We start from the raw sequence: 13,178 nt of genomic DNA on the forward strand, positions 1-13,178 counted from the left end.
CCCGGGCCAGGCAGGCGGGAACCCAGGGCCCCCACTCCCACCTCCCCACCTCACTAGGGTTCTGCGGCCGGGATGCCCCGTCCCACGCTGCCTTCCCCAGTGTGTGTCTCATCCCAGCCACCTCCGGCTGGCGGTCAGCGTGGAGCCTCTGGAGGGGACCGGGCCGCAGGGGCCTCCCCAGGGGCTGCCCCGCGCCCGTGCCATGGCCGTGCAGGGACGGCCACTGCTGGGGGACACCAGCAGGGGCTGCTGCAGGGGCCCCCCTCGGGGCACTCGGGGCCTCTGGGCCCCATGGTGGGTGGGCGTGGGGGGAACCCGTCCCGGCTCCCGCCAGCCCCGAGAAGCCCCCATGAGCCCTGAGGCCTCGAAGGAAGCTCAGGCTCGGGACAGGGAGCCATTGGCCGCTCTCGCGTGTAGCCCCGGCCCCGCTGGACGGCGGCCAGGCCCCGGGGCGGGTGTGGCTGTGACAGAGGCAGGCCTGGCGACAGCCAGCGCTGGCACGTGCACCCATGGCCGCCCACGGCTCCCCTCCAGGTGGCACGAGAGACCACGAGGAGGGGCCCCGGCTGCGGGGGCCTCACCGCTCCTGCTCCCCTAGCTGAGCCCCCAGGAACAGCGTCCCCTTTCATCAGCCCTGTGGGTGGTCTCAGCCAGCAGCTGGGGGCGGGGGGGACTGGGCTCCCTGACAACAGGGCCGGCTGGGCCCTGCCCGCGCCCCGCACAGGCTGGCTGGACAGTGACTGGTCACCTCCGCTCACTACACCCCACCCTGGGGCAGTCCGCCAGAGGTGGAGCCCACATCCCGGACTTGCACTGGACAGGCAGCTCAGCTCGGGCCCAGGACAGATGTTCTGGGTGGCTCCACCCCTCTAGGGCGCCCCCCCAAAATCCCCAGCTGGTCCTGGTGGGGGGAATGCAGGAAGTCCCGCCCCCGCTCCAGCGGCTGCCTGTCGCTCCCCCTCTTCGTGGAGGAGCAACACAGGACCCTGCGCTGTTCTTTCGTCTGCTCGGCCCTCCCCGGGTTTGCTGCTGGTTCTTCCCGGGTTGGCTACTATCCCTTCCACCTCCGTGGAAGGGCAGTTCCTCCTGGCCACATTCCCCACTTCCGCAGGGGAGCGGCACACCGCCGGCCGGCTCTCTCCGGGGCTGCACAGGTGTTCCTTCAGCTAGATGTTCCCCATAGATGTTCCTGGTGCATGCCGTCTCTCTCCTCCTTTATAGTCCTTCTCCGCCAATCCCAACTCGGCTGCCCACACGCCGAGTACGCTGCTCTCCTCCAATCAGGAGCAAGTCCTACAGTTTATTAGTTGAACTGGAGGCAGCTGGGTAGAAGCTGTTTTCTCCTCTCCCAGCACCATATTGTAGGAGAGCAGATGCATAGAATAAGTCTTAATTCCAGTAACAGTCTAGTCCGAGCTGCTCCCCACAGAGGAGAGCAGATGCATAGAATAAGTCTTAATTCCAGTAACTTAGTCTAGTCCGAGCTGCTCCCCACAGATCCCCCTTTCTTTTTATTTTTTTGGCGTTGATACGCGCCTGTCTTCGGTGTCCCGCAGCACACACTCTGCTCTACTTGCTAGAGTTGCCACAGGTTCTTACAAGTCCTATCAATGAGGCAAACCGAATCCGGGTCCTCTCTTCGCCATGTTGTGAGGAGGTTTTTAGGCGCTGATGCGTGCCTGTGTTCGGTGCCCTGCAGCGCATGCTCTGCTCTGCTTGCAGGGGCTTACAAGCTCTATCAGGCAAACCGAATCCAAGCCTTCTCATTGCCTTATTGTGGGGGAGACTTATTAGTGTTGGTTCGTGCCTATCTTCGGTGACCTGCAGCTCATACTCTGGTCGAGCTGCTTGCTGGCGCTTACCGCCTTAAATCAGGCAGACCGAATCCAAGCTTAATATTGTTGTATTGTGGGGAAGCCTTACTGATGTTAATTCGTGCCTGTCTTCGGTGACCTGCGGTGCATAAGCTGCTAGCTGCCCGCAGGTGCTCATCGCCTCACTTGATTAGGCAGACCGAATCCAAGCTCTCACATTGCAGTGTTGTAGGGAGGCCTTTTTATTTCTCTATTTCTCTATCTCCGGGCATTCCTATTTCTCCCATTTTACTTCTGTCTGCCAACATTCCCATTTCTCTCACTTTTACTTCCAAACTTCTGTTTCTCTTATCCCTGCGGCTTTCCGGCACCTCGCCCCGCCGGCGGGTTCCCGGCTCTGCGCCGCTTCAGCCCGCGCGCCTCTCTGCGCGGCTTCCCGGCTTTGCGCGGTCCGCGGTCTCCACGCTTAACCCTTTCGCGTCTGAACCACGGCCTACGCCAGCGTTCCCTATCTACTCACGCCCCGTGCTCTCTCTGCACGCGGCGGCTTCCGCGAGTAACACAGCGTAGCTTGCGTCTCCGCCACTAGGATTCAATCTAAGTTCCCCGGGCTAGCCTGGCGAATTCAACCCAGCGTACGTCTCCGCCCCACGATCTGGCTTCCCGTCCTTTGCTCCCCGGGCTAATCAGACGGATCCCAATCTGGCTTACGTCTCAGCTTCTGGTTTCAACTTTTCGCCCCCTATTCCCGGGCTAACTTGAGAACCCCAAAGTGGCTTTCGTTTCCGCCTTGGCCTGCCCCCCGCGGCTTCAATTTCCCTAACATTTTTCTCTACCCGGTATGTTTCCCTAAGTTTTCTTCCAACAATATTCCTCCCTCATTTCTCCTGGCCTCTCCCCACAGTCCGCGTCCGAGTCTGTTTGTTCTAGCTTTCACTTTCGCTTTCGACCTTAGAGATTTCTCCCAGCTTCCCCCCGTAGTCCGTATCCGAGTCTATGCCTAGGCTTTCAATAGCTTCTTCCGGCACCCTTTTTCGTCCGGCTTTTCCCTAGGCTGTTTACTAGTCTCTTTCTCCGGTAATTTCCCTAGGCTCTTTGCTAGTTTCTCTCTCCGATATTTTCCCAGTTCCTCCCGGTCTTTCCCTCCTAGGTTTCCTATCCGAGCTAGGTTTCCTATCCGAGTCACGGCACCATTATGTCGCTCCCCCTCTTCGTGGAGGAGCAACACAGGACCCTGCGCTGTTCTTTCGTCTGCTCGGCCCTCCCCGGGTTTGCTGCTGGTTCTTCCCGGGTTGGCTACTATCCCTTCCACCTCCGTGGAAGGGCAGTTCCTCCTGGCCACATTCCCCACTTCCGCAGGGGAGCGGCACACCGCCGGCCGGCTCTCTCCGGGGCTGCACAGGTGTTCCTTCAGCTAGATGTTCCCCATAGATGTTCCTGGTGCATGCCGTCTCTCTCCTCCTTTATAGTCCTTCTCCGCCAATCCCAACTCGGCTGCCCACACGCCGAGTATGCTGCTCTCCTCCAATCAGGAGCAAGTCCTACAGTTTATTAGTTGAACTGGAGGCAGCTGGGTAGAAGCTGTTTTCTCCTCTCCCAGCACCATATTGTAGGAGAGCAGATGCATAGAATAAGTCTTAATTCCAGTAACAGTCTAGTCCGAGCTGCTCCCCACAGAGGAGAGCAGATGCATAGAATAAGTCTTAATTCCAGTAACTTAGTCTAGTCCGAGCTGCTCCCCACAGCTGCCCTGCAGATGGCGAGGTGGGGGGGTCTTCCGGCTGGCTGGGAGGCCCTGCCTGGGGTGGGGTCACCTGGCTGACCCCCCCACAGGACCCTGGCTCGCCTACCCCATCCTGGCCTCCCTGTGTCCCTGCCATCCTGCCGGCAGCCGAGGAAGTGCAGACCGGGCGAGGCCGGGCCTGGGAGGGGACCGCCCAGGCAGCCCACTGCGCCCGCAGCCCCCTCTCAGGCCGTGTCGCGTGCCCCCGCCCGCCCTGCCCCTCCCCCTGAGCACACACGGCCCAGAAGCGGGCCCCGGCACGCGGGAGCCAGCTGGCACCCAGTCAAACTAGCAGCCAGGCACGCTGCCAGGGCAGCCAGCCAGCCTGCCACTCGCACCGCCCGCCCGCCCCTGGCCGCACCGCCGGACGCACCACGTGGCTGCAGACGGCGGAGGGCGGGGGCAGGGAACCCCACAGAGGGGATCCCAGGCCGCACAGCCCAGCTGCAGGCAGGGAAAGGAGCCAGAGCAGGGAAACTGAGGCACGGGCCACAAAGGAGGCTGTGGCCCTCGGGCGCCCGGAACCCTGGCACCCCCAGGTGGGACCGGGCCGGGAGGAGCCACTGCCCGCCCCCCCAAGCCCAGGTTCAGCCCCAGGTGGCCCCACGCCCTGTCCTGAGGTCGGGGGTCCAGGCAGGCGTCCACTTCCCCTCGTCCGGCCCCAGCTTCGCCTGGCGGACTCGGCGGGGCCACGCAGAGGTGGTGCCTGCAGCCGGGCTGTGTCAGGGACAGGCACGCTCCCCGGGACGCACGGGGGCTGAGGCACAGGCACAGGCAACGCCCAGAAGCCCAGGGCTGCCCAGCCCTCAGGACATCCCCTGGACAGTGGGCAGGGGTGGGAACACGGAAGCCCCAGGTGGGCTGTCAGCGACCCCACCAAGGCAGCCGTTGGCACACGGGAAACGAGTGGTGGGAGGCCGTTGCGGCGCTGCCAGGAGATGCTGTCCGCCCGCCCGCCCGCCCAGCAGGCCCCAGCGGGCGGGATGGGGCTTCCCGGGCAGGTGGTGCTACCCACAAACCACCCTCTCTGCTGGTGGGGCCCCCACAGCGGCACAGAGGGGAAGCGAAGACCCAGCCCCCGGCCCCAGGCTCTGCCCAGGGGCTGCCGCTGCCAGGAGCCACGTCCCAGGCTCCCCAGGCCTCTGCACCTGTGGCTGGGGCGGCATCACTTCCGTCCTGGGGCCGTCCCTGGCCGCTGCCCCGACAGCACCTCCACTCCCAGCAGACACCAGCGCATGGACGGGGGTGGGGGTGCCAGGGTCAGCGGCGGAGCCTCCTGCAGGTCCAGGAGGAGCCGGGGTGCAGAGGCGGAAGCGGGGGCCGGGCCAGTCTGGGCCGAGGGCCCCCTCCGCCCAGGAAGTACTGCCCAACACGTGCGCCCCCGGGGCGCCCAGAGCCCAGGCTATTTTAACAACTGTCACTCGTCACCTGTCCTGCTTGGAAAACAGCCCCTCTCTCGATGCACAAAGAGAGGTCTCTCCGGCTTCCAGCAGTGCCGGGCGCTAATCTCCCTGCCTGGAACCTGGGCGGCGCACGCCTTGGGCCCGGCTCTGTAAACACGCCGCCCGCCGCCCGGCACTCGGTGAGTTACGCAGCGCCGGGTGCCAGGAGTGGAGAGCCCTGCGCGCCCGCCGCCAGCTGCAATTACCTCTCCGCGTGCCAGCCTGGGGGGGGGCCTTCACCCCTCCCACGCCGCAGGGGACGGCCGGGGGCCGAGCAAACAGTGGGGAGCTGGGCCCCGGCCCCTCTTCCTGCTGGGGTCGCCCCTGCCTGGGAGGAGCCGCCTCCCCAGGACGCAGTGGGGCTCCAGGCAGGGCAGGGCCTCAGGACAAGTATCTATAAGGCACCCACTATGTGCCCGGGGGCCGGCTTCTGGGGAGGCCAGGGCCCGGGAGGGCCTCTGTCCCAGGCGCGGCCCAGGGATGACAGCCTGCGGCTCCGCCCGCCTGCCGGCCCATCTGGAGCCCACGCCTCCCGGAGTCTGGGGGCGAGGGCGTGGCCCAGCTGTGCTCCACATCCCTGGCTCCCCAGAGCCCTCCCGCCCAGCCCCCGCTCCCTCTGCCCATCTGGAGCGCACATCTGGCCCGGCCCAGGCACTGAGGGCGCTGCCGACTCACCTTCGTGGGAGTGGGAGAACCAGATCTGGGAGGCGGCGGGGTGGGGGCCGCGGTAGGCCTGCTCCGCGGGGGAGGAGGCGGGGCCGCTGGGGTGCGAGGGGGCCGCTGTGCCCAGGCTGCTGGTGAGGAAGCTGCCCATGAACGAGGCGGCCGGGGAACTTCCCATCAAGCGGCTGCCGGCTGTGGACACAGGAGGCAGGGTGAGCGGCGGAGCCTCCGCCCAGCCCAGCTACACCTGCCCTCGGGCCTGACGGCCACCTCGGGGTCCTGCCCCCCACTGCTGCACACCCCCGTGAGTGCCACCACGTCACCGCCACCACCACCCTGTCCTGGGCTCCCAGGCCGGGGGTGGGCAGCTGCCAGGCCCCTCGGGTGCCAGGACGTGCGGGGTGTCTGCCCCCAGGGCCCGGGACCCGGCCCCGCCTCGGCAGCCCTGGCGAGACTGGCCTTTCTCCAGGCTGGGGTCTGCAGGCTCCTCCCTCGTCAGACTGGGGGGCCCCAGTGCCACATGAGCGAGGGGAGAAACCGAGTCGGGGGAGTCTGAGACGCAGGAAGGGAGGACGGGCACTGGAACTGGACGGACCCGCTGCTCACGACCCCTCAGGGCTGCCCAGGGTCAGCCATTCACCGCCCCCCCCCACCAGAAGTTCTGTGGGCCTGGCAGGGGCTCGCGCCGCCGTCTCTCCCTGGTGGTGCAGGAACCTGGCAGGAGACGGGCAGCACCAGCCTCCGGCCTGCCCACCAGCCCGCCGTGTGCCCAAGTCCAGCGGCCAAGGCCAGGCCGAGTGAGCCTCCCTGGGTTGCCATGGCGACTGGCTCTCGCACACGCTGGACACACAGGGCTGTGCACGAGGCGGCCGCCCCGTGGGTGGTCTGGGCTGCACTGTGGGCCCCACCCGGGCAGGGCTCTCTGGTACTGCACCTTGTCACCCCCGTCCCATGGGCAGACAGCCTGGCCTGGGACCCTCCGGGGACTGGGGGGGTGGGGCCGAGCGCGAGGCCCAGCCCAAGGTGAGTCAGGGCAGCTGCTCCCGCGGGCCCAGCATTCATGGATTTACGATGCCTCGTTCAGCCTGGCTTGCCCGTGGCAGCTTCCCAGACAGAGGGTGACTCAGCAGGGGGCTGGCAAGGCCACGGGAGCCAGGGAGGAGGGGCTGCCCCATGGGACCCTGGCAGCGGCCGCCGCGCTGCACCAGTTCCCAGCCCAGGGCCCGCCTGTGGGAGCGTGGGCCCGGGCGAGCGGCCTCTCCCAGACACCGCCAGCCGCAGAGAAGGGGCTGGGGCGCTGGCCAGGGCCACAGGCAGGGAGAGGAAGCGTGGCCGTCGGAGGAGGGAGAGTTCTGGCCCGGGACACCGGCGGAGGTGCCCGGGAGCCAGGGACTTTCCGGACAGCAGGGCTGGGACTGCCGTGGCCCCGGCCAGACCACAGGCGTCCAGCCAGGGGAGCAGCGCCTGCGCCGGCCTCCGGGGCTGGACGGCTCTGGGACCCTTGGGGGCATGCCTGCGGGATGAGCTGGACGCTTTCTGAGCCCCGCCCAGGCCCGCCTCGTCCCTCGGGGCCCCCGCCCCCGCCCCTCCCAGGGAAGTCCCGCCTGCCTGCCCCTTCCCGGGGAAGGACTTCCCGGGGATCCAGGCCTGGGAACCCCACACCTTCAGCTCTCCCACACCACAGGCAGGCGGGGGCGGCCCCCTGGGGTGTCCACGTGGGGCCCGGGCAGGGGGAGCAGGCCTCCAGCCCAGAGTCCCACGTGGGGGGCTCAAGACAACAAGCCCCCCTCAGGAGACGGACGCTGGCTGTGGGCGGGGCTCCCAGACACCCCCAGCCCCCTCCACGAAGGTGGGAGCACTCCCAGGAGGTCGCCCTGCGCCCCACACCCACCCGCCTCTTGGGGTACACCTGGGTACCCCTGGCCTTGAGCTTGGGTGGCGAGGGGGAGGGGCTCCTGGGGGCTGCCCCACTCTGCTCTCCTGGTGCTGGGAACAGAGCACCAACGTGGTGCGCGTCCCCCGAGGCCACACCCCCGGCAGTGTCTGGGGAGCCCCAATCCCACAGACGGGGTCCCTGGGCCCAGAGCACCCGAAGAGACCCCCAGGAGGCTCCCTGGCCAACAGGCTGGCGCCTTGGGCGCTGCCAGCTTGGTTTGGGCACATGGTCGGTTGCTTGTCCCTGCCAAGGGGGCAGTGGGGGAGGGGACCGCTGGCTCCGAGACCCTCCCCGCCCACCAGCTCGGGAAACCTCAGGACAGAGCATCCCTGCCCTGCTGTCACCCCGACCTTGAGGTTGGAGCCACGGCCCCCCGCCCCCCCCAGCCCCCAACCCCAGAGCTGGTGCGGCGGCTGCCTGGGAGCGGGGCACAGCCTGGGCCCCGGCCAGGGCCAGAGCCACGCGGGCCAAGTCCGGCCGGGAACTAGGCCGAAGGCTCTTTCCTCTTGGCAAGGCGCTTGCCTGCTGGGTGCCGTGGTTACCGCGGCTCAGGAGGGGCAGCGGGCAGCCCCATGCAGGGCAGAGGCCGCCGGCCCCCCCGGACTGGACGCCACCAGGACCCCAGGTGGACGTGACGAGCCGGGGACGGGGCACGAGGGTGGGTGGGGGTTTGAGGGAGCCCCAGCCGTGGGCACCGGGGCCCCACCGCGAAGCCAGCCCCGGCCGCCACTGCCCTACTCGCCATCCCAGACTGGCAGCACGTCCAGAATTTTCCCAGGACAGGGACCTGACGCTGGGCGGGTCACTGCTGCCCGACAGGCCGTTCCGTGCTGGGCACCAGTCCCCAGCCAGCCGCCCCCGCTGCCGAGACAGGGCAGGCTCCGGTCCCAGCTCCAGGGCCACCTCAGCTCTGCCCAGGACACCACAGAGCCCTGGCCCAGGCACTAGGCTGGCTGAGAAAATGTTCCGGAAGCCAGCACGCTGGGAGGGTGACCGACACCCCCCAGGTGGCCCTGCTTGGCAGGTGCAGGCCCCATCGCGGGGAGGCCAGTCTGTGGCCACAGCCCAAGGCCCGAGGCCTCGCACAGGGAGCCAGGCTGCAGCCTCACCACGGACAGCGAGGAGCACAGCTGGGCGGAGCTGGGCCCGGTCCTGACACCCAGGGGCCTCTGTGTGCACGGCACACACAGGCGTCGCCGCGTGGCCCAGCAACAGGTGTGGGGCGGCCCGCGGGTGCTGAGCGCCACTGGGGCTGAGACGCAGACGGAGCCCCCCACCCCGTCCCGCAGGCCCCCGCCAGGTGTCCCCAGGAGACCCACCAGAGGCCAGGTCTGGGCGCCGGGACGTGCAGGAGGCCGGCTCGCCCACCAGGTCCCGGCTCCACGTGGGGACGCCAGCGTGAGCTGGAGGGTGGCGGGAGCCGGGCGCGGTGACAGGCATTTGTTTTGAGTTAAGTGAGCCAGGGAGACAGCGGCCTCCCGTTCTGGAAGCTGTGAAATGGGTTGTAAAAAAAAAAAAAAAAAAAGCGCTCACTGAGATGGCGGCGGCGCTCCCGGGAAACCAGCCCCTTCCCAGGCTCCCGGCTCCTGTTGCTCCCGGAAGCCCAGCTGACGGCTGCTGGCACCGGCCTCCCTCCCCGCGCCAGCTCCCTCCCCGCCCGCTCAGCACCAGCGCCCGCTCCAGCCGCCCAAGCAGACGCGGGCGGCCCGACAGCTGGACGACCGGCCTGGGGGGCCCCAGAGGGAGGCGGCCGGAAGGGTTGCAGCCCACCAGGGCCCTGCCCACATTCCACTCGTTCCAGGGACCCAGAGCAGGGAGCAGCCAGTCCACGCCCTGGGCTTCCTGCAGGATGCTGACCGCGGGGCTGCCCGGAGGAGGGGGTGGGCCAGGGAGAGCGGGCCCTGCTAGGAGGAGCCGCTCTGGGACCCTGCCCGACCCGGAGACTGGACCCGACGGGCAGGGCGTGCTCCCGCCGGGGCAGAGCCCGGGGGCCACACACAGGCCGGGCAGGACCTCAAGGAACCTGTCTAGGAGTCGGCGCTGGCCTGCCCCTGGCCCCTGGCAGCAGGAGGTCGGGGGCATCAGGGGCAGAGCCAGGCTCACTCAGGTACGAGGTGAACTCCAGCCTGCCCCGAACGGCAGCCCCAGGACCCCAGCCCCCGCCCACAGACCTCAGACCCGAAGGCCATGAGGCCGCGTCCACCCCTCCACCACCAAGCAGCAGGCTGGCCTTCCTTAGACACCACAGGGCCCCGTGCCATCCCGGGAGCCCCCTCCCCCCGGAGCCCCACCCCCAGCCCAGGGCTCAGGTGTCCAGCTCTGCCCACTGGCACCTTGCTGGGCCCAGGCCTGACTGCCACCAGCCCGGCCCAGCCAGTGCCCACAGCTTCACGAAGGCAGCTGGACAAGGAGGGGACAGGACAGGCAACAAAGCAGGGGCAGGAGGCGGAAGGGGTCGGAACCACAGCTGGGGGACAGGCGGCCAAGAATGTGGAGCTGTGGGCGTGGGCAGGGACGGGGCAGCCTGCCCGAGAGAACCTTCCAGAAGCCCCTGATGGCCCACAGGGAGTGCCAGTCAGGCCATAATAGGAAACTCTGCGGCCGAGCCACCGGCAGCCGGGAGGGAGAGGCAGGATCCCGTTAGAGAGCCGTCCAGCTCAGGGGACAGGCCGCCAGGCTCCGACCGCGCACACAGGGCCCTCCCCTCCCCACCCCCAGCCCTGCCCTGGCCAGGACACGCCCTGGTCCCCACGCTCCCAAGGGCGGCCAGGGCAAGCGGTGGGGGTGTGGGAGGGTGACTGGGCGGTCAGCACCACCCAGCGCCGGGGCTGGAGCATCATCCTCAGTGAGCACGCGGTCACGCCCCCGGGCCCAGACGCAGGAGGTGCACACGTGAGGACAGGCACACGCACTTCACACACATGTAATATACAGCACACGTCGCTCACCTGCACACACGGCCACTCACATGCACTGAGGACACGCACACACGATTACACGTGTGCACACATGACCAGTGCTCTCTCACTGCACTGTGAGGACACGCACACACGACTACACGCTTACACGCATGCACACATGACCATGGTGCTCTCACTGTGCTGTGAGGACACACACATGATTACACATGTGCACACATGACCAGTGCTCTCTCACTGCACTGTGAGGACACGCACACACGACTACACGCTTACACGCATGCACACATGACCATGGTGCTCTCACTGTGCTGTGAGGACACACACATGATTACACATGTGCACACATGACCATGGTGCTCTAACTGCACTGTGAGGACACGCACACAACTACATGCGTGCACACATGACCACGGTGCTCACTGTGCTGTGAGGACACACACACGGTTACACATGTGCACATATGACCAGTGCTCTCACTGCACTGTGAGGACACACACAGTTACACGTGTGCACACATGACCATGGTGCTCTAACTGCACTGTGAGGACACACACACATGATTACACGTGTGCACACATGACCACGGTGCTCCCACTGTGCTGTGAGGACACACAGACGATTACACACGTGCACACATGACCACGGTGCTCTCACTGTGCTGTGAGGACACACACACGACTACACGCGTGCACACATGACCAGTGCTCTGTGCTGTGAGGACACGCACACGCGAGTGCACACAAGCACACATGGCCACTCTGAGCGGGGGTGGCCCTGGGGTAAGGCCTGTGGGAGCCTCTGCTCCGCTGCACCCAGGTGGGGAGGGGCTGCAGGTGGCGGCTCCCCCCGACCCCCGGCCGGGCTGCACATCCTCGGGCACCCCCCACCCCCCTCCCGCCGGGCTGCAGGTGGCGGCTCCCCCCCCGACCCCCCCCCCGGCCGGGCTGCACATCCTCGGGCTCCCCCGACCCCCACCCCCGGCCAGGGCTGCACATCCTCGGGCACCCCCCGACACCCCCCCCGGTTCTGAGAGGTCACAGCCCCTGCCCAGGGCGCACGGACGCGGCTCAGCTCCTCTCCGGCCAGCCCAGCCCCACGGGACAGGGGCCCCTCCGCCGCCCTGGGAGCCGGACTCGCCCGGGCACCGCGTCTGCCCTGGGCTCGCCGTCACCCGAGGCCTGGAGGCTGGGCCGGCTCGGGGGGGGGGGGGTCTCAGCACCCACCAGTCGCCTCCACCTGACAAGGCTCCCACCCAGCACCCAGCACCCAAGCGGCGGAGACTGGTCTGCGGCAGCCAGAAAGGAGCACGGGGCAGCTCTGGCCATGGGGCTCACTGGGACGGGGGGCTAGCAGGGCCCGGGCAGCCCAGGAGCTGCGGGGTGACGGGGCCCAGCCAGCCCCCTACGCCGCCCTCACCTCCCGGCTCACACCCGGCGTCCTCTGGGAAGCCCGTTTCTGGGAGCACCCAGTGGGGTAACTCCCCGGCAGCCGGGGCACAGCGACCGTGGGGACGCCCCAGCCACCCATGGGCTCACAGTGAGGAAACAGGAGGGCACGGTGACACTGGGCAGGGTGGGGCGGCCGGGGGAGGACGGAGGCAGGGACCCCAATTCCGTCACTGCCTCCCCTCCAGCCCACCCGGCTCAGGTGTTTTCCCACCTGGGGGGGGGGCAGAGGGGCCAGGACAGGGGCACCTGCGGGGCCACGCCCTCCTCCTCCCCGGCCCTCCCAGAGGGGACACGGAGGCCGAAGGGCCCACGCCAGAGCACAGGTGACTCCAGGCGCCCCACACAGTGCAGGGTGGGGGCAGCCACGAGGCCCATGGGGAGCCTGGAGGGAGACCCAGCGGGAAGGCTGCCAGCTCCCCCAGGCCCCACCCTCTAGGACCCCCCCCGCCGGCCCCCTGCCCCAGGGCCAGGGGCAGGAGGGGACTGAGGGCTTCACACCCCCAGTCACAATGTCTGTGTCCAGCAGGGGCACAGTAGGGACAGGGCTCATCCGGGTGGGCGGCCGGGGACCCTGCTGGGGCTGCACAGGGGGCAGCAAGGGCTTCCCCGGGTGCAGGCCCACTGCTGACCCCTGGATGCACGCTGGTATCCACCCAGCGGGCCCAGGGCCAGCTCCCCACTCCCACGGGGACCCAGGGCGGGCCAGGGGAGGGAGGTACACTGTACCTGCCCTGGAGCCTGGCAGAGCTCACGGCAAGCGGGGGAGGGGCACACAGGTGAGCACAAGGTACCCGGTACCCCACACAGGCAGGCAGCTGGCCCAGGGACGGCCGGAGAAAGAGCGGCCCAGACCAGCAGGCGGCTGGCTGGCCACCAGAGCCCGAGCCATGCCCAAGCTCCACCCAGACGACGAAACGCCCCCAGCTCACACGTCGGTCACCTCCTGTCTGCCACGTCACCCACCCCGGACTCCGACCCTGGCCCTCCTTCTCCTGGGGGTCCCCGCGGCCTGTGGGACTCTGGGGGCCAGCAGGCCCCACCCATTAGTGGCATGTCCAGGAACAGGCTCCCTTCCCAGGGGTAGGACAAAATGGGCGTCTGCTGTGGACAGCAGGGCCCTGGCCCTGGCCGGGGAGGGGCCCTGTGCCGGGGTGGATGCTAGTGTGGCAGG

At 68.0% G+C, this 13,178-nt stretch overlaps 1 protein-coding gene across 3 annotated transcripts in view; it reads right to left on the reverse strand.

The window, feature by feature from the left end:
• The window catches only part of BAHCC1 (BAH domain and coiled-coil containing 1), a 48,419-nt gene that overhangs the window by 22,539 nt on the left and 12,702 nt on the right, over positions 1-13,178 (reverse strand). For 2 of the 3 annotated variants that reach the window (XM_070060163.1, XM_070060162.1), the window contains exons 1-2: positions 8,958-9,159; positions 5,715-5,894 (exon numbers count right to left, since the gene is read on the reverse strand). In XM_070060163.1, coding sequence (XP_069916264.1) covers positions 5,715-5,894; positions 8,958-9,078 — 301 coding nt within the window. In that variant the 5' untranslated portion in view covers positions 9,079-9,159. Of the gene's footprint in view, positions 1-5,714; positions 5,895-8,957; positions 9,160-13,178 lie in introns of those variants that run through there. The other variant, XM_070060164.1, reaches the window with a different exon arrangement.

This window comes from Oryctolagus cuniculus, chromosome 17 (assembly GCF_964237555.1).
Source record: "Oryctolagus cuniculus chromosome 17, mOryCun1.1, whole genome shotgun sequence".
In the NCBI taxonomy this organism is placed as follows: domain Eukaryota; kingdom Metazoa; phylum Chordata; class Mammalia; order Lagomorpha; family Leporidae; genus Oryctolagus; species Oryctolagus cuniculus.